This window comes from Andrographis paniculata, unplaced genomic scaffold (genome assembly GCF_009805555.1).
Source record: "Andrographis paniculata isolate CXL003 unplaced genomic scaffold, ASM980555v1 Contig30END, whole genome shotgun sequence".
Lineage (NCBI taxonomy): Eukaryota > Viridiplantae > Streptophyta > Magnoliopsida > Lamiales > Acanthaceae > Andrographis > Andrographis paniculata.
The window spans coordinates 1,704,640-1,727,633 of record NW_026137563.1 but is presented as its reverse complement, the minus strand read 5'-3'; the positions used below and the strand labels follow the sequence as shown (position 1 = coordinate 1,727,633).

Genomic DNA, 22,994 nt, shown 5'->3' with positions numbered 1-22,994 from the left:
GAATCTGTTGTGCTAAGGGAGGTGAATCAAATGTATGTTATGATTGTTAGTGTAGGAGCATTGTTAATGTGATACTTGTGTGGTGCTGTTGATTGCTTATCAATCTGAAGTAAGTTTCCTGAATCCTTTGATCCTGTGTGAGATGTTGACTGAGGTGGCCATTTTCGTTTAGATCCCCATCTGGTCTATACTTCATGATTTGTTGTATAGGTACTTTAGTCAAATGTCTATGGTTCTACATTTCTAGCACTGAAATGGGTTTTCTATAGAACTCCATTTTCTTTGTTAGCTGCGAATAATATACAGTTTCCATCTCTATTTTGTGGTGGTTTTAGGATGTGTTATGCTGGTAATGGTTGTTGGTGACATTTGCTGCGTTCAAACTTTTCCATATTCATTTCTCCCTGTGTTAACCTTACCTAATTTGTGAATAATTAACTCCTTAGCCAATGATTAGATAAGGATTCAGTTTTGAGGTAACTAATTCCTCACTTTCACCACAAATAAGCCTCCTAGTGGAAAGCTGAATAGGTGATCAAGAATGGGAACTAAGCGGTTGCCTGGAACTGCCATTAAGGATTTGAAGTCTGTAAGAGGTATTCGAAGTTGGGTTGAAACCTGAAATGGTCATTGTCTTTGCGTATTGCTTTCCTAAGTTGGATTCAGTCCTAGCTTTGAATGCAGCTTTTAGCACATCTGGATTGTTAGCACATGGTTTTGGCTTTGTTTCTGAACACTAAGCCTGTGTGTTACTCTTACTTTTCAGTAGTGTAACATAAACCTCTCTTGTTTCTGTTACTCATTCTTATGCCTCTGTATATAATTAGTAGAGGATTCTATCGTTTGGTCTTGTCTTTTTTTGCAGTTGATCAGAACTGACCCACAGAATGCATCCAGCAGTGGCAGCGGTACTCTTCTTTTGCCTTAGTTCTCTAATGAACTTTTATTACATGTGTTTGTTATGCCATTGCCTAGTAGTTGAACCTGGAAATTGTAAATTTGAGAAACCAGTCTCTGCAAATGCATTTTTACCTGGTATGACAATCTGTGATTATTCATGTCTGACTGGCTAAAATATTATTTGTGGTTCACTTTACTTGACCCTTTCTTTCTGATTTGGTGCTGGATTGTTTATCAATATTTATTTTTACCTATGACTTATTTCAGCAGCTTCCTTGGTTTTGCTATACCCATTTCTATCATAGTTATAAAGAGGTATGATGTAAAGATCCAGTATAATTGAAGGTGTTTTCATTAATCGAAACTTAAATAAGTCACTTTATATGTGGTGTGCAGATTGCTTTTTATTGTTCCCAAGTATGTGTTTTTCCTCATTATTTGGTTCTTGTTGTTTCAAATTATTCTGAAAGTCATCAGAACTTGCTTGGTTTTCTCTGCACATAACATTATTGTTGACTGGCCTATTTCTGACTTCTGAGTCTTGAATTGATGGTTTTAGTTATCCTTGTTTTTTTTAACGGGGATGGTTTATATCTTATTGCAGCAATCTGTCTATTACTGTCACATGTTTCAATTCTTGAATGCAGAACAACAATCTACTTCTTAATCTGTTTTCAATAATCATTCTTCAATACTTTGAGGTCCCTTCTGGCTCCTCAAACTGTCAAACTATGTTGATAATGTTTTCAAGGAATGACTCGAATGGATGGCATGACTAAACACAAGTTCTGCTTTGGTATTCTGCAGGATGTCTGATTCATACAAAAGGAACAGGAAATTACTCGAGCGAGTTACAAAAGGATGTCTGCAGGGGACATGGCTAGCCACTTCTTCGACCATATTCCGGAATTCTGTCCTCAAGGTAAGCGTGCATACATTTTGATAGTGCTCCTTCTCAAATGCAGTTAGGGAAATGCTTAATTGTTAGTTAAAAAGGTAGTTTTATTGCAAAACATACATTTGAATGTGCTTAAAAGGGATGCAAGAATCTTCTTAACATTGTTGTGACTGTAGTGTAGATGAGGTTAAAGTTAGAAAATAATCATGTAGGACATAACACTGAATGGTGTTGGCTATTGCTGGTACACACACACAAATACATACACAATGCTGCTATGAAAATACAGTATGGTAGAATCTCCAATATGCCCCTGACCCTGACCCTGACCCTGGGCAGGGGCAGTGGCAGTGGCAGGAGGGACCAGACTGTAATGGTGAGACAGTGTCAAGTAGCAGCCAACAAATATCTTGACAAAGATATGATGCATTATGCATACTACACCTTGAATGTGTGTTATTGTTTTTGATTGATGAAGAAAAGCTGAGGCCAATCACTCATCCATTGATTGTCTTCAAATAATATCTGTAGTGGTTTGACTACAATGCCCTTGTGTGATCACATCACCTGTGACACTCTCTCTCTATATGTATATTTATGTATGTATATATATGTATGTGTGTGTACCTGCTGCCTGCCTAGTGCCTATTTGGTCGTGTCTGTAAGTCAAAAGGTTTGAATATTTTGGCCACAATAGCTGTATTTGTATTATTAGGGGCCTTGCATTGCCCTGCACCCAAAAATGAGGGTTAAAAAGAATTCCAAGAAATGGTGATTCTTTAAACACAAACAAATTTGAAATCATAAAAGTAAATAAAAGTTTAATACGCATCCAGTAAATAAATGTAGTCAATGTTAGTTAAAATTTTCTCACTCACAAAACAGTGTTTACTGACAATATACACTACAGAATGCTGCTAACTTTTATTTTTATTTATGAATTATAATAGCACATAAAACAGCTAAAAACCAATAATGATAAAAAAGAAAATTACAAAAGATTGAATTCTAGTTAGAGAGTGGGTATAAAATATATACTTATATTTGTGTCATGCATGTTTTCCCCCCAATTCTCTCTCTCTCAAGACCAAAAAGGAGTAGAGAATTAATAATTGAAGGGCAATGCAGATTTTGAAATGGGTCCATTTTGGTGAAAGAAAAAATCCCTTCAATAATGGGAGGGGTAGCTTTGTGGGCAAAGTACTGTTAGGGTTTTCCTTTTCAGTTTTTTAACCAGCCTTATTAAAAACCCACCCAACCCCAGCAGATATCTATCTATCTATCTACATATTATCTCTCTTAATGTTGGCAGAGGGAGAGAGAGAGGGGGGTGACATGTTGGCTCCCAATATTTCCAGACACCATTGTATGGAAAGAAATCAACATAGTCTTCTAACCATTTATAGACTGCAAGAAAAACAATAAACAAATCTAATTGAAACCTAATAATAATACTGATAGTAACAATATAAATTGACATTATCAGAACATGGCATCAGCAGCAGTAGCAGAGCAGCACCCTCTTCGTTTATTGTATGTAATAATGCATTTATTTGTTTATTTTCAATTTACTCTGGTGAGAGGGAGAAGAAAGGATGATGATGAAAATGAATTTTTGTCTTAATTGGAGTATATATATATATATCAAATGTGTATTGTTTATGGTGAGTCTATGTGTGCATTTTGTTTCTTAGGTTGTTGCTGAATTTGTGTTTGGTTTGGATAGTCAATTTTTATGTGTGTAGTCTGAGGGGAATCTAGTTTGATTGTGACCATACAATTACGGTCAGATAGTGACTTGTCATTGCTATTTGCTGGTAAAAAAGACCACTGAGAGTTAGGGTTTTTCCCAACCCAAAAAGAAGATGATTTGCATTCTATGTAGTGTGTTGTACTAATTTATTATAACTATCATATATGATCCATGTTAGATTAGATTAGGGTTAGTTAGTTAGTTGTTTGCTGCTTCTACCAAAATCTCTCCTTGGATCTTGTTTTGGATTTTGTATTTTGTATTTTATCTGCTCGTGAACTCTCTTTCTCTCTCTATATATAATGTCTCTGTATATATATATATATGTATATGTATGTATGTATATGATTAGTACTTTTGGACAGTAATTGTAGTGAAGTTGTGTGGGTGTGGGTAAGGACTTAGAGTTCCAGGCCTATTAGCAAGCAATAGCATTAACTCCTCTCTGCTTCTGCAGGCAACTTCTTATCTACAAACATATACAGACATTTTTTTTTTCAAATATATATATATATAGATACATACATAAATAAATGCATTATACAATGTGGGTTCATTTAATCTTGGGGTGAGTGGGTAGGGATTTGAAAATAATAGGAGTATAATTTTGTTAAATCAAATAATAACAATAGGAGTAGGAGCCACAAATATAAAAGGTGTATATATATATATATATACTCCATATTATATGATGTGGTGGATTAAATTGACAAATTATTACCACATAATAAAAAACAAAATTGGTGAAGTGGGTAGGGTAGTAGTTTGTAATAATACTACACCCTGATTTGATTTGCTTTACTTTCTCACTCATTTCATTCATACATCAGACCACTCACTCATAATAATTACATTTGAATATTTGTCTCCTCACACAAAATATTTGATTTTTCCATGCAAAATTAAATTAAATTAAATTAAATTAAATTGTGGTATTAAAGGGTCCCTTTCCTTTGCCTTTACCTTTGGCTTTGTTTTGTTTGATAGATATCATAATCATGATTTCAGTTTGGGAATGGAATATGGAATATATGGAGCAAAATGGTGACCCACGACCCACTTTTTGTCTCCAATCATCTTTTCACACTACCATACCATTATTAATTAATTAATATTTTTTTCAAAAAATAAGATAAATTTTAGCATAAATATGAATTAATACAAATAAAAACACCCTTACAATAATATTTGAAAGGAAAGGAAAAGAAAAGAAAAAGGAGAAAGAATTAAAAGAAGAGGGAAGTCCATTGCACTGCATGGTAGAATTGGAGGACAGAAAAAGCTGTAATGCATGAAGTGACTGGATAGAAATGGCCAGACATACATTCATTCAATATTAAATTAAATTTTATAGTAATTAAATTAAATTAAATTACAAAATACTCCTACTGTACATATTATGTATTTATATACATACAGCAGGTACAGTAATTAAAGTTTCCTTTCCATGTCAAATCTATATTGAATTATTTTTTTTATTTAAAATTAAAATTACTTCTATTCCCCTCTAGATCTGCACACTTCTTTTCTTACTGCTACAAAACAACATGCGTACGTACGTACATACATACATACATGTGCCTTTTGGCGTATCTATCTATCTATCTATCTCATTTTGAAATTATGGGTGTTTTTTTTTTTTTTTTTTAAATTTAATATTAAAACAATATTTGATTAGATATTTTATAAAAAAAATAAAAATACACAGTTTGAATGATTATCTCTCTCTATTAAATAAGCAATGAGGTATGAATTAATATTAATAAATGATATTATATACTGATTAATTATATCATTGATTTTCACCGACACATATTATATACGCATATATACATTCTTGCGGCTGCAGGAAATATCACTTTGCATACACACTATAAACATGTCTTTTATAAATGGATAGTATATATATAAAATATGCATATAAATCCAAAAAAAAAAAGAAAAAATTAAAAGAAGAATGGATAGTATATATAAATGGTGGGGGGTTATGTGCGAAACAAGTGGTTTTGGCTTATTTGGGCAGCATAAGAATTTATTAATTAATGGGTAGTCCATGGGTTTAAGGGTTTAGGGTTTAATATTTATATAATATGCATGCATATATACATTTATAGAATATAGTATAAATATTATGAATGATTCCTATGTATATATAAATAATAAAGTATGTACACAGATTCCCATGAATGAGAATGAATTAATGCTACCCATTTCCCAGCATATGTTTTGCTCGCTGAAATTCATTCTCTTTGTTTTGTTTCTTTCAACTTTGAACAAACCTTACATACATATCTATATATATAAAAAAATAATAATAAATAAAAATTGTTGTTCATAGTTGATATACATATATATATATAGTGTGTGTGTGTGTTTGTCTTTTTTTTTTGTTTTTTTGTTTTTTTTTTCTTGAGTTACTACTACTATTGAGGATTCAAAGTTTCCATGAGATGGGAGAGCAATGATTACTATTTTCTCCCCAATGATTGACTTGCTATCTTCAATCACTATAGATAAATACATACACGTACATATATATATATATATAGGTAAGTATAAGTAAGGTGGTTTCTAATTAATCCAGATTCCATTCCATCCATTAGATATAGTTCTTGGTGTGGAAGATGAAGTCTGTGAATGACAATGAGAATAATGGCAGCAGCAGCAATAACTGGCTGGGGTTTTCCCTCTCCCCTCAGATCAACATCAACACGAACATGAACATGAGCATCAACATGAAGATGGAGTCCAACAATGAAGCACCTTCAAATCCCAATCATGACCTTCCACCTGCTTCTGGAACCTTCTTCTACCTTTCTTCTTCTTCTTCTTCTTCTTCTCCACAGCTCTCCAGTTGCTGCTGCTGTGGCGAAAATGGCGGGGGGTTCCATTTCCAGTGCCCTGCTCCTGCCCCACTACCAGTACCAGTGATGCCTCTCAAATCAGACGGCTCCCTCTGCATCATGGACGCCCTCTCCCTCTCCACCTCGCACTCAGGTTAATCAGCTTTCTCTTTCTCTTTAATTCTCTTGTAATTTGTCTCAATTAATGTTGTTTCTGTGCTCATCCTTATATATGTACCCTTTTGTCTGTTAATTTATGACTAGTCTCCAACAACAGCACCTCTCCCAAACTAGAGAATTTCTTGGGCGGGGGAGCAACAATGGCGGCACATCATTACAGGGATGCTGCTGCGGACGCCATGGCTCTGAGCTTGGAGACCTCCTTCTACAACCATCAGTACTACTCAGGGGGGCATGGGTTCTTCCAGACAGCAACAGAGGAGGGGCAGACACAGACACAGACACAAATCCCATGGATTGATGGAGGAGGAGGAGGGATGGGATTTGGGGATGTGCAGTGCTTGAGGTTGTCGATGAGCCCTGGCTCACAGTCCAGCTGCGTCACTGTCCCTTCCAACTCTAACAATGCTGCTAATGCTGCTGTTGTCATGGAAACTAGGAAGAGAATGTTGTCTGATTCCGCCAAGCAAACGACTACTACTACTACTACTGTTCACAGGAAATCCATAGACACGTTTGGGCAGAGGACTTCTCAGTACAGAGGTGTTACAAGGTCACCTCATCTCATTACCATCATCATTACATTCACACACACACATCCATTGCAATAGTGTCCAAGAATGTCCTGAAAAGTAGTCTCCTTTCTCCTTCTTTTTCCTTTTGTTTGCCCTAATGAGGAGGAGGAGGAGAGGAGAGGAGAGGAGGTCATATATATATATATATGTATATATCATATTGTGTCTGTCCATTTTTGATCGATTTTAATTTTGTAATGATACAGGCATAGGTGGACAGGTAGGTATGAAGCTCACTTGTGGGATAACAGTTGCAAGAAGGAAGGCCAGACTAGAAAAGGCAGACAAGGTAATTACCACCACCCTACCTACACTTCCACTTCATTGTACCTTCTTAACCTCAAACATAGCTTGGTATGATTATGAATGAATTTGTTGTCATGTTTGGACATGGACCTGCTCGATCTTCTTGCCTTAACATCATCATCTTCTTCTTCAGTTTATCTTGGAGGGTACGACATGGAAGAGAAAGCTGCTAGAGCATATGATCTTGCTGCCCTCAAGTATTGGGGCCCTTCCACCCACATTAATTTTGGGGTGTGCTACTCTCACTCCTCACTCATTCATACAATTCAATTCCATTCCATGTTGTAATAAAACTTTTGTGTTTCTTGCAGCTGGAAAACTACCACCAGGAGCTCGAGGAAATGAAGCACATGAGCCGCCAGGAGTACGTCGCGCACCTCAGGAGGTACCTATAACTCTATCTCTATTCTAAATCAAATGCCTTCGATCCGATGATCTACAGGACTAATTAATTCAATTCAATTCAATCCCAGGAAAAGCAGTGGATTTTCCAGAGGTGCTTCTATTTACAGAGGCGTCACCAGGTCGATCCAATTCCTTACAACATGATTTAAATCCTATCTATCATCACTCTCATTCATTGTCCTAAAATTAGCAGGCACCATCAGCATGGCAGATGGCAAGCCCGGATTGGCCGCGTGGCCGGCAACAAGGACTTGTATCTTGGAACTTTCAGTGAGTTCTTCCATCCCTAACTCCATGGCTGCTTCTACTACACTAGTATTTTAATTTTATTTAATTTTGGTGCATGGAGGGAGGGAAGGGCCTACCAGACCTTAATTACCTATTGATGTTCGAACAGCAACTTTGACTGTTTTTGTTGTGGTTTATGCTATGAAGTTTGGTGGGGACTTGAGAAGACACAACAGAACTAAAGTTAAAGCCCAGACAAAATGATCTAAATATCAAAAAGGGGTTCTTGCTTTTAGGACATTAATTCTTCCTTCATCGCTGTCCTAATTAATTCACTTTCAGGCACGCAGGAAGAAGCCGCCGAGGCTTACGACGTCGCCGCCATCAAGTTCAGAGGCGTCACGGCCGTTACTAACTTCGACATTTCCCGTTACGACGTCAAGAAGATCATGGACGGCGGCACCGGAGAGATGGCCCGCCGAATCAAGGACGACGACAAGCCCGATGTTGCGGAGCCCGGCCCGATGTGTACTGCCCAAATCGACACCTTTAATAATAATAATATTAATAATAATGGAGCTTGGAATTCGATTAACGTTGTCGGATGCGGCGGCTATCAGAATCCGGCGCTGTCCGCCGCGCTGAATGATCTGATCGGCGCCGACTCGAGCCACGCCGCCGTGGATGAATCCGCCGTGCACTTTTCCAACGCCTCCTCTTTGGTCACCAGCCTCAGCAGCTCCCGAGAACCCAGCCCCGAAAAGTACAACGTAGTATTCCCAAAGGCGGCTAGCCCATGGCCGGCGCCGGCGCCGGCGCACTTGCCGGTCATTGCTGCCTGGAACAACTCATAAACGGCGTTATGATTCCGTTACGGAACGGCGTAGAATGGAAGATCCCTTATTATATATGCATTAATATGTAAGAAAACCCAAGAAGTGTTTAGGTTAGGAAACTTCATTCCCAACCAACTCAGGAAAATTTGGAAAACCAAAAATTGTTTAATTAAATCTCCTAAATCAATCTGGGATCAAGATTTTGCAAAGTAAATTGGAGGGCTTTAATTTATTTGTGTTATATGATCTTGGATCTTGTTTTTGTTCATTATTATTGTCAAGTGGAAATCAACATGTTCTTCTTACATTGCTTGAATTGAATCTAATCACTCTTCTTTTTGGGCATAAAATCTTGATCTTTAACTGACATTCCCTCCCAATCCCATCACTCAAAAAAGTGCATTCTTGCATGATCTTAGATGCATTTTGTTCTTCTTGCATTATGGGAGGGACAATGAGGAAATGATGGCAGAAAAGCAGGGAATAAGACATGCAAGAATAGTGTGGGTACTGTCCAATTATTTTAGTGATCACTCACTAGTCTTGATTAACAGCTAAAAAGTAGTTACTACTTAGTGGAGTGGGAAATTATTTTATTTTATTTTATTTTATTTTTAAAAAATAATTTTTTAATTTTTATGTGTAATATATTTTATTTTTGGGTGTCAAATGTTTGCCATATTAGTGGTCAAAAAGTTGCACAACTCAGACTAGAAATATTTCAAAAGGTTGGCTGTAAAAGAAAAATAAAACTAAAACAATTTCTTAATCGCAGTCAATATTCATGATTACTTATTGGCTATGGATGGCTTTTATTTATTTATTTAATTTTTGTATGAAATAAAAAGTTTGTGAAGGACAGTGTAGTCCTCAATTATTAAAGGAGAAAATTAAATACCAAATTAAGTAAAAGTTTGTTTTCAGTGATTTAAGGAAGTGACTATCCATTGTGGACTTTTTATTTTTATTTTTTATTTTTTTATTTTTGCATTACACACACATGTATTAGTGGATAAGTGAGGGAATAATCTTTAACAGCTGGGAAGGGTGTGTTTATTTTAGCATAATTGACTTCTGAGAAGATCCAAAACCAACTCTTAATTTAATTTAATTTTTTTCAATAATAGAAGTGGAAAACAAAAAAGTTGAAAAAAAGAGAATATTTAGATCACGAATAATATATTTTATTTATATAATTGAAACCTCTTTACTATTTATTTATTTTTTGTACTCTTAATAGTAGTAACATTTTTGGTGGGATTTTTTTTTTTTTTTTTCTTTTTTTCTCGGGGTATGGTGGACCGCAATAAAGTTTGGTTTGATAGATGTAAGAGGGACATAAAGAGAATAAAATAGGTATAAAAAATAAATATTAACTAAAATATTTTTGAATAAAAAATATACTACTACTATATTTTAAAGTTCACTTATAAAATGCAATTGTAGAGTATGAAATGATACAAGCAATTTTTAGTTTAAGAAAGTGTTATATATTCAAAAATGAATTAATAATAAAAATAATAATTATATGGTAAATAACTATTTCATATATATATTTATATATATAAATATTAAATATTGGGCTGATATGTAAACTGATTGGGTTGACATGTGGTACAGTTTGAATGGGCTTTAAACCTGGCCCAAGCCCAATAATTGAAAATAAAACCTAATTTCCGCCACCAGAGTTCTTCACCGGCGCCGTCGTGCAATCGCCGTTACTCACCACGTCTCTGCTAGGGCACGTTTTACTCAGACCAGAGCCTGGTGTTGTTAATTAATACAGTGGTCTTCAATCCCAAACTCCTCTGTCGTTGTTGTAGCACCGCCGCCTTTGGCCACCTTTGGCCTTGCACACGTACTTGCTTCCTTTTAATAAACTACCTTCTACTCACGTTATTTTTATTGCGGGTAAAGTTCGTTACATTTTGTTTGTATACTGCGTGAAGCCTTTGCTTTAGTGTATGTATTTGCCCGGTCTTTCTTGTACTTGCTAAACTCTTGTACGTGGTATTTCTCGGTTCTGCTAATTGTGCCTTGGAAGTGGGAAGAACACTGTATTTTTTTTTATTTTATTTTTTTCATCTGATGTCTTAATAGTAGACTTTGGTGGATGTTGCAATTGTCCACTTTATTTGAAAGTTTTAGGTATGCCCAAATAGGCTTAATGTAACTGATGATTAGTATTGATTATAGTAATTATCACTTAAATGAAGGTCATGAAAAACAAACCTTTGACTAATGATTTTGGATAGGTTAGGAGGAATGTTTAGGCGGGATAAACTCTTACCTTCCCAATGTCCACAAGGCCTATGTGCTTGCAAATCTTAGTTAACTAATATTTTGTCCATGCAATGCATAACTCGTGAGTTAGCATATGTATATTTTTTTCAGTATTCATCCTTGCTTGTTTTCTTTTGCCCCTGCCATGTGTTATCCCTTGTTTCGTGGTGGTATGACGGAAAAAAATGGATGAAATTGCTTGTACCAAAAAAAAAACAAGATTTTCAAAGTAACAAGCAATTTATCCTAGGTGTATGTCTGCAACATATTCCAAGTTGAATGCTTTCTTGGTGCTCTTTGTTCATTTCAAGATATAAGTTTTGGTGCGGTCTCACTAATTGTTCGTTTTTCTTAGCTGAGCAAATATATGTTTATAAATGCATGGCCTTCTTTTTCATTTTTGTTAATGATGGCCTTCAATTTGTTTGGTTCCATGGCATCCATGTGTGGATGTGTGTGTATCAAAAGGCCCAATTGGAAATTCATTATCACTTGAGCTTTGTCAGTATGCTCTAACTGTATAAGATGCCTTTGGATATTAGTCATTTCCTTGGTTGAGATCTGGTATCCAACACATTTATATTGAAGCCATGACAGCATATGCATATTTATATATGCACACACACTCATACATATATGTATGAACTTATACTCTATTTTAGTTGTTGCAAAACTCACAAACATCTGTTTTTATTTTCTAGTTATTGAATTTCTATTACTCGTTTCATAACAGGTTGTTCAAGTACTTGGAAAAGAATTCAGATATAGGTTTTTCAGCCAAAAGAAACACTAACTTGACAGAAGGGGTTTCTCTTCACTATTTCTTGGTGAAGCACCCCTGACGGAATATTGTGTTGAAAGAGAATGCTGAAGCTGACGGGTTTCACCGAAAGCCCACCAGTAATTAACTCTACTGTACGTTCATTAACTTTGTGCAACTTCAACAGAAGTACTATATATAGGAATGCCTTTATTCCAATGAACCATAGTATGAAGTTCTCAAAACATACTGTGCTTAAGGTTCCACATATTCATTGTGGAGCTTCTTTGGAAGTTCAAGATACTTCTCTCAGGTATAATTTTGCAATTCTTCTCCAGTTCTGGCTTACCTTATCACTTTTCCTCTTAAAGTATTATGTAACATTGAGCAGCTTATAACATATATCTTCTTCACATTACTCTTAGCCCTTTTCAATTATTGTGATTTCTCAATAGGGCAAGCTGCATAGTAGTCCTTCAATTGTGGGATCACAGCTATCTGTTCCAAATAATATCATACTTTCCATGTTGTCCTTCCAACTTACGTCTAGCTAATTTTTGGGGATCAATATTGTACTTAAAGTTTAATGTTGATGTATCTTTTATAATATGTTTAATTATATGAATTATTCAATTTATCCTTGCTATAAGTACTCAGCTAATCTTGATTACGCCCACTCAAGTACTATAAAGTATGTTAAAAGATGCACATTTTTATGGTTTATTTTATGTAATAGTTTATATCACAATACTACAAGTGTGCAAGGGACTGCTGAGATGCAGTTTCTAACTGTATCTAATTCATTTTGTCCAACAATTTATTACAGGGGTGCCAATTTACAAGTCCATGGGTTGTCAGAAACAATTGTGGGAGTTCTTGGTGGAGGGCAACTTGGTCGGATGCTCTGCGAAGCAGCCTCCCAATTGGCAATAAAAGTGAACATTCTAGACCCATCAGAAAATTGTCCGGCGAGTAGCCTGTGTAATTATCATATGGTTGGAAGCTATGATGATAGCACTACAGTTGAAGAATTTGCTAAAAGGTAGGATTTGTAGTTTGCACATTTTATTTTTGGTGTTTGGTGTTCAAAAGTGGTGCTTGCTAATGTCGGTTTTATAGATGTGGAGTGTTGACTGTGGAAATTGAGCATGTTGACGCTGCAACCCTAGAGAAACTTGAACAGCAAGGGGTGGATTGCCAACCTAAAGCATCAACAATACGAATCATCCAGGTATATATATAATTTTCATTTTAGTCCTAATGATTGGTAGGACCTGTTTCTTAAATTTCTCATGATCTGATATTTGTGCTCAATTTTTAAAAAGGTGGATTAAATATTTTATTATGCAGGTCTGTTAATTCTTCTGCATAACCCTTTCTATATTCAGCTGTGTTCAAGTCTGCGGTGTTTGTTTTTATATGAAGTTAATGATTTGGTAACCATGAAGGAACACATAGACACCTCAATTCCTAAAAGTGAATAATGCTTATTGCACCATTCCTCAAAATTGTCTCTTATTACATCTTTACATTTATAAGATGAGAAGTAATCCGGGGACTATTTTGAATGATAAATTTATCCTAATTTTGTTTATTGTTTCTTATTTGTGAATATTAATGTTATACCCAAACCATCTTTAATTTAGACCACTATATTTTTTATGTTGATTGACAGGATAAGTACCTTCAAAAAGTCCATTTTTCTCGACATTCTATTCCACTTCCTGAATTTAAGCAGGTAATCAAGAGCTAGCAAAATTATACTACCAGTGATAGATGTATGCGACTAAAAGTAACTGTCCTCACATTAGAGTAATTAATATATTGCCGTGGGTTATGTTTGAACAGATAGATGATCTTGAAGGTGCTAAAAGAGCTGGAGACCTATTTGGTTATCCTCTAATGATAAAAAGCAGAAGGTTGGCTTATGATGGACGTGGAAATGCTGTAGCTAAAAGTGAAGCTGAAATTTCTTTTGCTGTAAATGGTAATTCCATACTGGAACACTACTGACCTCTTTTATCACATGCTTTTGCTCCTATAAATCTTTGAATGTGGATCAAATTAATTTAGCTTACTTATTTGTTCAATTCAAAATTGAACAAGTGGTTATAGGATTGTAATGGATCAATAACTTAATTCATTTCATGCTATCAAGATATATAAATTAATCATTTTATGATCAATATTAAAATCTAAGGATTATAACATCATAGAAATTTGGATTAGGGATATATGTTTTCTGGTAAACATATATATATATATTATAATTTAATTTGTATCTAAATGCCATAGATTGTTTTCATGCTCTTGAAACATCTTGTGCATAGCACTCCCCTGCCCCCCAACCACCGCATTCATTCATGTATTCTAATCACGCCTCCTTGATAACATATATTTTAACTGAATCCTTATGACATTCCAGCACTGGGAGGATATGAACGAGGTTTATATATTGAGAAATGGGCACCATTTGTGAAGGTTAGCTTTTGTTTGGTCCATTTACTATCATATGATAATATCTGCATATCATCTTTGTTGGATGTTAATGGTCCTGGGATGCCTCTTCAGCGTTCAAGCAACAGATTTTTTTCAAATACATTACACGATATCATGACTTCCAAACCTCTGCAATGGACTGTGAAATCATACTTATTAATTTTCCTGCTTCTTCCCGACAATCTAAAAAGCATACAGAAATTTCAGTACCATGTTATATATAGTATGGAATCTCTGGTTATGTTTTATTCTTGAGAATATAGGTGTCTGGTAAATGATTTATACTAGATTGATGACGAAATCAGTGTGGATACTGAACTGAACTTAAACAGAAGTGAAATTATCAAAACATTGAGTGGCCTTCTATATGCATCTGTTTTTTACTTTGCTCCCCATATGCAACAGGTATTGATTGCCACCCACTGTCCCTCTGTTTACTTGGTACACCAGTTTTGTGGTATTAATGATCTGGTTTGTTGTATTTTGTGTAATCATTAGATGATAAGACTCTTTCAGTTTTATTATTATAATACATATGCTTCTTGTGAAAACGTACTTTATTAACAAGAAAAAGAGAGTAGAATTACTTGAAACTATAATTAAGCTAATGTTGATGAATCTGAAGACTGAAGTAGCACCCCAGGCGAAATATGATTGCATGCAAGTATGATCCCTAATCAAAGGTCAAGACAAATCCTATGATATCTTTTTGTTTGCTTGAAAATTAGAGGTTCTACATAACATGGGCTTTCCTGGAGTAGGGCTGATGTGCTGTACTTATTAATGCAGGAGCTTTCTGTTATTGTAGCAAGAGGAAGAGATGGTACTTTGGTATGCTATCCTGTTGTAGAAACTATCCACAGGCAAGATGATAGCTAAATCTTTCTGGTGCCTAGATAAATTATGTTTATTTGTCATTGATGTAGCTCATCATTTCATTATCACAATTTCCAATGCGAAAGTCGTGACATGTCTCGCTATCCAACAAACAATCATTGCAATTCTAGTTCACATTATTTCAAAAACACACATCCAACCTAAGCTGTCTGTCATAATTTGTTCTTGTATTTTCTATACGTAGGGAGAACATCTGTCACATTGTGAAGTCTCCTGCCGCTGTGTCATGGAAGATCCAAAAACTAGCAACAGATGTTGCATGTAAAGCCGTGAGTTCATTAGAAGGTGCTGGTATATTTGCAGTTGAGTTGTTTTTGACCGCTGATGATCAGGTTGGGCTTTGATGTATAATTTCTAACCTATACTGCATGTAAATATAAGCATTTATAAGAGCAGAAGACAATAGCTTTTCAGTTTCTCTCCTCAGGTCTTATTGAATGAAGTGGCCCCTAGACCTCATAATAGCGGACATCACACAATTGAGTCTTGTTTTACTTCACAATTTGAGCAACATCTGAGGGCTGTGCTTGGACTCCCACTTGGTGATCCATCAATGAAGACACCTTCTATCATGTATAATATACTTGGTGAAGAAGAGGTAAATTTACTCTTGCTGGAAAGGATTTTAATTTGTTTTCTTAGCAGCATGAAGTGGTTAGACTTTCACTGGCCAGTATATGGAACAAACCCAACGAGTGAGATTATTTTTTTCCCTATAAAAACTCTTCCATGCATGAAATAATGATTTCTAGTCTATAGATGAATTTATAACTAGCTCACCCAAAGTAATAATTAGGTCAAAAGTAAGCAGAACTTGCAACTACACTTTTGGTGAAGAATAAACTATAGTGGACATATAAGGAGAGATCTTTGGGTTCATGCTTTACTGTACCTTGGTGGAGAAATAGCAGTGAACTCTCTTCTGTACACAGGGAGAACCAGGCTTTCTTGTTGCAAATCAACTCATTGGAAGGGCATTAGGGATTCCGGGAGCTTCAGTTCATTGGTATGACAAACCAGGTTGGTGAATTTTTAATTTAATTTAATTTTTTTTTAATATATCCTATGTGTATCAGCGTACAGAAACATGCTTACAAGGTCATTTTCCAATATTGCAGAAATTAGAAAACAAAGAAAAATGGGTCATATAACATTATGCAGCCCACTTATGAGTGTTGTTGAAGCTCGATTGAAATCCATGTTGAGTAAAGAAAAGAATGACGACCAGCCTATAGGTCAGTTCTGTTACTTGACTTTATACCGTCCATTCTCCAACTGATACAAGTAGGTCATTTCCACCATATCCCGCATTTATAAATAAAAATTGGATTCAATCTTTCAAGGTGTGTTTACTATGGAGTATAGGATGGGATTATTTAACCATATCCCATCAAGCATAGTAAACACATCTCAGAGAATTGCTTAATCTTTTGAGTTACTTATGAGTTATGAGAAAAAAAAAAAAAAAAAAAAAAATTCTTAAGAGGAAACAGTTCAAACAAGCTGTTGGCCATGTAATCCGATTACATTTTGCATGAATCTTCCACTTGGATAGAATTCCCTTGTTTTTTTTTTTATTTTTATTTTTATTTTTATAATCAGTCTCTTTAAACTTGGTTTTGCAATCTTTCATGGAAAATTAAAGTTTTCCCGGAAGTTCTGAAAATAACAATCATTGTCGCCACTTGCCAGTGGTGAAAGATTATTAAGTATTATGATGTCAACTTACTTGATTGTGAGAGAACCAGAGTTTGTTCACTGAAAATGGATGACCTTGTTTTCTCTTCTAGTTAAAAATAAATAGACAAGTAAAAATAGAAATGGTGAAAAAGGTGAGGATTGAGGCATCTGTTTTATGTTTTCTTTGTCTGCAGTTTGGCCGTGGTTTTGTGTTCCTTTGATATAGCAAATTGCTGCTCAGTCTTTTGATGAGTATTGTATAATTGGCTTGCTATTGCAGCCACTCCACGTGTTGGAATCATAATGGGCTCTGATTCCGACCTTCCTGTTATGAAGGACGCTGCAAAAATTCTAAGAGAGTTCAATGTGCCTGCTGAGGTTGCTCCAGAAACTGCATTTTATAAAATTTAATAGCAAGCAGTATTGCTGCTGGTGTTCCCATAATTGGTACGCATTATCTTTAATTAGCCAACATTCTTTGTAGGTAACAATAGTTTCAGCTCACAGGACACCTGAATTGATGTTTTCATATGCTTCAACTGCTCGTGAACGCGGTGTCCAAGTTATCATTGCGGGTGCTGGAGGTGCCGCTCACTTGCCAGGTTACCATGCCATTTATAAACTCATCTTTATTTCATAAGATAACATTGAGACAACCACTGAAACCTTGTTCCTTGATAGGCATGGTTGCTGCATTGACGCCCCTGCCTGTGATCGGTGTGCCTGTTCGTGCATCTACATTGGATGGAATCGATTCTCTCCTATCCATTGTTCAGGTATTTGTTTCTATATCTTTATCTTCAGTTCTTTACCAGAGCCTAGGAAATCACATTACCTATACTAAGCACCCTTCTAACTATTTCTGTGGGCATGAATGTATGACCAAGAATAATCCTTCGTCATCTGTCTCTGTTTCTTTAGATGCCGAGGGGAGTTCCAGTTGCAACCGTTGCAATCAATAATGCAACAAATGCAGGCTTACTAGCAGTAAGGCTGTTAGGAGTTGGTGACATCGAATTGCAAGCAAGGTTGGCGATAATCTCCCATTTCTATAAGTTTTTCTTTGTTGCCGGTATATGTCTAGCAACTTTCGACTCACCTCTTCCATATTTCTTCACACAGGATGGCTCAATACTTACAAGATAGAAGAGATGAAGTTCTAATTAAAGCCAATAAGCTGGAAAATGATGGCTGGGAAAACTACTTGAATTCGCAATAATCGTCTTCCACATTTTTCTCCAAGCCATAGCAAGGAGTAACAACACACACAGTAATAATTTGATGCAGAGGTAAAAATCTGAGCAAATGACGGTAAAAATTTGTGTTCCATGTAATGCTATATAATATATGTGTGGTTACTTAAAATCTGATCCTATTGTGTCTTTACACAAATACTATTTGTGGTAGATTCCCATTTCTGTTATGTATTATTTATCTTTAGCAATTAAAAAGAAAGAACATCATAAATGGCTGTCATATATGATTATATTCTATATTGTGGCCTTTTAACTGAATTACATTACAGTAGGTGGTCCTGCACATTTTTTCAAGAAGGCCAAATTATATAAAATTGTCAAGAAATGATTGTTGCATTGCATTCCCTTTTATCTTATAATTTTTTACACATTCCTAGTTGCTGTGACATCTTTTAATTTACATTAAAGGACACTGTAATGAATATAATATTCACATATTATATATATTATATGCATGTCCTTCATAGGACCCAAACAACTGTTGACAACTCTACAGCATCTCTTCCGAATCCAACACAAATATGTGCTAAAATAATAACAATAATAATAATTATACATGTAGAGGAATGATCTGAATTTCCAGCAGGATCACAGCCCACAGCAGAATCAAGTCTTTGACTATCAAACTACAGTTGGTGAAGAAGAAATATAGAATAATTACCAGCAAGAAGATATGTATATATATATATATATTCACACCCTACAGCTGGAGGCTGTAGATTTGGACAACCAATTAAAATCAAATAAGCAAGATTCCAATATCTTTGTTTGTACCAAAGGGCTTAAAAGTTAAAAAAAGAAAAGAAAAGAAAAAGAACTGCAGTGACAGAGGAGTTTTAAATTTCCAAGCAAGATGGGAATTTATGGAGTACAACTGCAGCAACAAAGTCTAAATGGTAAAAAAAAAAATGATAAGAAATGTGCATATTTGTTCATTACATGAGTTCAGAAAAAGATGTCATAAAATATATACACAGTACTGTACTAAGTGTAATCTTGTGGGACATTTGTACAGAGGAGTGTATGATATGGTGCATGCACCAACTGGGGAGAATGATGGAAATCAAACCGCATAATGAAAGGGGTCTCAAAAGAATTGTATTAGATTAGTAGCTTCTCAGCAAAAAAAAAAAAATTAAAAAAATGAGTGTGTAACAGCAAAGATGTGTGTGTGTGTGTATGTGGGAATAGAATAGAATAAAATAGTTGGCAAATGTGTCAGTAAAAAACCCCTCTAATAATAATAATAATAATAAAGGGAGGAAGTAAGGGGGCAGTGAAATATAAAGAAATGAATAAAGAAGTGAGTGAATTAAGCAAGCAATCTTGATTTTCAAGAGAAGAACCTCTCCCATCCATGATGAGAATTTTTTAAAAAGAAACGTAAAGTTAGGGTGGCTATTGGGTATTGGTATTAGAAATGAATGTTGAAATGAAGGGAAACAATGGGTAAAGTAAAACTTAGGGCATGACAAGATTGGAAGGTAAATAATTGATGTTGGTGAAGCAATAGGATGACATTCAATATATATATATATATATAGGCTATAAGTGGGATAGGCATTTGCATGTTGTTGTTCATATGCTTGACTATATGTTTGGTCTTTGAAAGCATTTCCTTTGCTGTTTCTGCAAGTACCCACTTGCTCTTGCTGCTCAATTCTCTCTTTCTTTTTTTTTTTTGAGTTTTGATTTCTCTCTCTGTTTTCTTGTGCAACTCAAGCAAGCATATGATGCTGTTGGTGGCAATGATAAGACCAATGTAGATGCACCACTGCACTCCACATTCTCTTTGTTTGTTGACAGTGTTAAAATGGCATTTGGTGTTCTTGCTTTCTGCTCAACTTCATCTGCACACATTGCTCATTTCTTTCTCTCTCTCCATCTCTAAAGCCTCCTTCAGAATTTACCTTTCTGGGCCAGTTTCTTGATTTCTATCCATCTTTGTCTCAAGATTAGGGCTTATTTTGATGTGGGGTTCTTGATTAATTCATATTTAATGTTATTTTATATAGTTAGGGGAAAAAGGGGTAAAAGGGAATCTGCTTTGTTTTTTCAAATAGTCCATGAGCTGTAACATACATAGCCATTGCCTTTCACTCTCTCCCTTCTCTACTTTAAGCTCTGAAAGGTTTACACTTTCTTGTCTTGTGGGAGTTACTTTTGCCACATTTTGGAGTAGGGTTTGATCTTTGGGTTCTTGAAAGAGGAATGAGATATGGGTGGGTAGGGTGGGTAGCCTGGTGCCTATATATATATATATGTGTATATATACACACACATATATATAGAAACATAATCTATATCATGCCTGCTACATTGGATTTGCTCCTTTAATTTGCATCTGTAGTCTTGATGATAAGAGGGGATGCTTCCAATTAGGGATTTCTTTTGATTTCCTTTAGCTTTCTTCTCTGTGCTATAAAGCTGTCAACAGGCTCCTTTGTGGTCAATACCCTAGTTTTCTGCAAACTGGTTGCTTCAAATTCTGGGTTGGGTTTGATTTCTTGGCAATGGATTGTGAGGGAAGTGGGGATGGAGGAGCTTTCCTCCATGGCAAGAATAGGATCATGAGCAGCTCTTCTCCTCCACCTCCTGTCATGGCAGCTGCAAACTCAACATCTGACAAGGTCTCAGGGGTGACAATGTGCACAGAATCCATGCTGAGTGCTGCTGCACCAAATGGAGTAGACCCTTTCTATGGCTGCTGCACCAACAACTGGGATCTGCTTGTTTCACTGAATCAGAGTGGAAACTTTGGAGCACCAAATGAGTTTGTTGATCCACATTCTCACTCGTCACTTCTGTTAGAGAATCAGGCACTTGGAGGGAGTTCTTCCCATATGCTGCCCAGCATTACAGGTTTTGGCACTGAAACCTTCTTTGCCCAATCAGATTTTTCCAGCAGGAGATGGGTTGGAACTCACATGCCAACACCTTCAACAAATAATGTTTCAGAGAACTCACAAGCCAGGAGGAAAAGGAAAGGAGCAGTTAGAGCTTCTTCACCTGAGGTAAACCTCTTGAGGTGTTTCTTGTTGTCTTGTTTTTGGTTCAATGGCTGCTTTTCTTCACTTGATGTTTTTATTTAGCTTCTCCCTTTTCTGGGCTCTGCTTGATTTTCATTCTTATAGAATGCTGAAGATGAACTGCAGAAGGATCCATCTGGAGACACACCGCAAGTCCCACATCAAGAAGATGAGCAGCAGCAGAAATTGGAACAAGATGTTGGGCAGAAATCTCATAGCAAACAACCTGCAAAGGATTCCAATGGTGGTGAACCTTCAAAAGAAAATTACATCCATGTTAGAGCCAAAAGAGGACAGGCAACAAATAGTCATAGCCTTGCTGAAAGGGTAAACTAATTAACAATACAGAAATCTATTATATGTGTGTGTCTTTGTAATATTCAAAAACCCTGCTTATGGAAATAAGGTGGCAACTTAGTTTGAACTGGTTACAGGTGAGGAGAGAGAGGATTAGTGAGAGAATGAGGCTGTTACAAGAACTGGTTCCTGGCTGCAATAAGGTTGACCCTCCTGTTCTCCACTCTAACTAGCAAATTTCTTTTCATCTAGATCGATATCTAAATTCTACGGTCATTTTGATTTGCTAAGATTACTGGAAAGGCAATGATGCTTGATGAGATTATCAACTATGTTCAATCACTCCAACAGCAGGTTGAGGTATGCAATACCCATCAAGCATCTTTAGAAATAGAAAATTCTTGGCTATGAAATCATATTGTAGAATAAGTATGCATTTACTTGTTGGCTGCAGTTTCTGTCGATGAAGCTGGCGACCGTGAATCCAGAGCTGAACCTGGACATAGACAGGATTTTGTCTAAAGAAGTGAGCCCTGTGCACATACTTCTCAGTTTACAGCTTCCAAAAGCAACATTTAACATTCTGTGTCATTGTGATTGTTACTTGTTAGATTCTCCATTTCCATGGAAGCAATCCAACCACACCTGTAATCACAACAGGATTGAGTTCTTTGCATCGATTTCCAGGATATCCCTTTGACAGTGCTCCAGCCGCTACTCAACAATTTCCACCTCTACCTCAGGTAACAGAATGATCCATCTAATCACCTAGTATCAATCACTTCATGAATTCAAGAATAGATAACAATGTGTTGTATTTAATCCAGCATATATGGAACAACGAGCAGCAAGGCATTCTCCATTCGGGATTCGACACTGACCCCTCTGTATGTAGCTTGGGGTCGAATGGTAATTGCCAACGCTACTTTGCCGCATCTCCTCATACCATTTGACACCTCTATTCAATGCTCAGTGGCATCTTTTGCAGGGCTTTCAAAAACAAAGCTATAGAGTTTAGACAACAAAAGAAAAAGGAAAAAAAAAAAAAGAATCCCCGGCGATCTAGGCAAATAATTCAAGCCCTTACCAAGATGAGTTTGTATGGAAGTAGAGGGTATAAAAGAAGTGTAATACTTCCATTTATTGTTGCAGCATCTGTATAGGTTCTTAGTGCTGACTGTTCATGTTCTTTCAATCTTTAGATAAGAAATGTGAGTGTTTAGAGATTCACAAGACTGTAGATTTCAAGATGGGAATTCCATTGCTGAATATCAATGATTTTGCTGTTGCTACTAAAATTCAGAGTACAAACTGTGCAGCTAATCTGGTTTGATGTCAATAACACTTGGAAATAAATCAGATTTCATCA

The 22,994-nt window shown here is 35.9% G+C and overlaps 3 protein-coding genes across 10 annotated transcripts; all 3 read left to right on the top strand.

Moving 5' to 3' along the window:
* The first annotated feature begins 53 nt into the window (after nucleotides 1–53).
* On the top strand, nucleotides 54–9,224 carry LOC127246484 (AP2-like ethylene-responsive transcription factor ANT). Its single transcript, XM_051267903.1, has 11 exons — nucleotides 54–596; nucleotides 866–908; nucleotides 1,708–1,822; nucleotides 6,155–6,548; nucleotides 6,659–7,127; nucleotides 7,356–7,438; nucleotides 7,589–7,686; nucleotides 7,767–7,840; nucleotides 7,929–7,979; nucleotides 8,054–8,130; nucleotides 8,431–9,224. The coding sequence occupies exons 4-11, from the start codon at nucleotides 6,176–6,178 to the stop codon at nucleotides 8,940–8,942; spliced, it is 1,737 nt and encodes a 578-aa protein (XP_051123860.1). The 5' UTR covers nucleotides 54–596; nucleotides 866–908; nucleotides 1,708–1,822; nucleotides 6,155–6,175; the 3' UTR covers nucleotides 8,943–9,224.
* A 1,382-nt stretch (nucleotides 9,225–10,606) lies between these two features.
* LOC127246807 (phosphoribosylaminoimidazole carboxylase, chloroplastic-like) lies at nucleotides 10,607–18,519 on the top strand. 4 transcript variants are annotated; one of them, XM_051268383.1, is made up of 17 exons: nucleotides 10,607–10,782; nucleotides 11,941–12,280; nucleotides 12,794–13,009; nucleotides 13,087–13,198; nucleotides 13,643–13,705; nucleotides 13,816–13,954; nucleotides 14,393–14,448; nucleotides 15,256–15,329; nucleotides 15,548–15,695; nucleotides 15,791–15,961; nucleotides 16,296–16,383; nucleotides 16,482–16,598; nucleotides 17,324–17,421; nucleotides 17,528–17,645; nucleotides 17,725–17,819; nucleotides 17,965–18,071; nucleotides 18,166–18,519. In XM_051268383.1, the coding sequence occupies exons 2-17, from the start codon at nucleotides 12,072–12,074 to the stop codon at nucleotides 18,260–18,262; spliced, it is 1,908 nt and encodes a 635-aa protein (XP_051124340.1). In that variant the 5' UTR covers nucleotides 10,607–10,782; nucleotides 11,941–12,071; the 3' UTR covers nucleotides 18,263–18,519. The 4 variants fall into 4 exon arrangements, with proteins under 4 accessions (XP_051124340.1, XP_051124339.1, XP_051124341.1 ...); XM_051268382.1 differs by having other exon boundaries at nucleotides 10,607–10,835; XM_051268384.1 differs by lacking the exon at nucleotides 10,607–10,782 and having other exon boundaries at nucleotides 11,976–12,122.
* Nucleotides 18,520–19,444: 925 nt separating this feature from the next.
* On the top strand, nucleotides 19,445–22,923 carry LOC127246796 (transcription factor bHLH74-like). 5 transcript variants are annotated; one of them, XM_051268367.1, is made up of 8 exons: nucleotides 19,445–21,161; nucleotides 21,258–21,313; nucleotides 21,455–21,655; nucleotides 21,763–21,828; nucleotides 21,917–21,985; nucleotides 22,080–22,151; nucleotides 22,237–22,368; nucleotides 22,453–22,923. In XM_051268367.1, the coding sequence occupies exons 1-8, from the start codon at nucleotides 20,813–20,815 to the stop codon at nucleotides 22,576–22,578; spliced, it is 1,071 nt and encodes a 356-aa protein (XP_051124324.1). In that variant the 5' UTR covers nucleotides 19,445–20,812; the 3' UTR covers nucleotides 22,579–22,923. The 5 variants fall into 5 exon arrangements, with proteins under 5 accessions (XP_051124324.1, XP_051124322.1, XP_051124323.1 ...); XM_051268366.1 differs by having other exon boundaries at nucleotides 19,449–21,161; nucleotides 21,434–21,655; XM_051268364.1 differs by having other exon boundaries at nucleotides 19,453–21,313; nucleotides 21,434–21,655; nucleotides 22,453–22,534; nucleotides 22,614–22,923.
* The last annotated feature ends 71 nt before the right edge of the window (nucleotides 22,924–22,994 follow it).

Excerpts from the sequence above, each read along its gene's own strand:
- LOC127246796 (XM_051268362.1), top strand. The coding sequence starts at position 20,813 with ATGGATTGTGAGGGAAGTGGGGATGGAGGAGCTTTCCTCCATGGCAAG. Across the intron at positions 21,314-21,433 it reads TTAGAGCTTCTTCACCTGAG|AATGCTGAAGATGAACTGCA; the intron begins GTAAACCTCTTG and ends TCATTCTTATAG. Across the intron at positions 22,369-22,452 it reads AATTTCCACCTCTACCTCAG|CATATATGGAACAACGAGCA; the intron begins GTAACAGAATGA and ends TATTTAATCCAG.
- LOC127246484 (XM_051267903.1), top strand. The coding sequence starts at position 6,176 with ATGAAGTCTGTGAATGACAATGAGAATAATGGCAGCAGCAGCAATAAC. Across the intron at positions 6,549-6,658 it reads CCTCTCCACCTCGCACTCAG|TCTCCAACAACAGCACCTCT; the intron begins GTTAATCAGCTT and ends ATTTATGACTAG. Across the intron at positions 7,980-8,053 it reads ATTTACAGAGGCGTCACCAG|GCACCATCAGCATGGCAGAT; the intron begins GTCGATCCAATT and ends TAAAATTAGCAG.
- LOC127246807 (XM_051268383.1), top strand. The coding sequence starts at position 12,072 with ATGCTGAAGCTGACGGGTTTCACCGAAAGCCCACCAGTAATTAACTCT. Across the intron at positions 17,646-17,724 it reads AGGTGCCGCTCACTTGCCAG|GCATGGTTGCTGCATTGACG; the intron begins GTTACCATGCCA and ends GTTCCTTGATAG. Across the intron at positions 17,820-17,964 it reads CTCTCCTATCCATTGTTCAG|ATGCCGAGGGGAGTTCCAGT; the intron begins GTATTTGTTTCT and ends CTGTTTCTTTAG.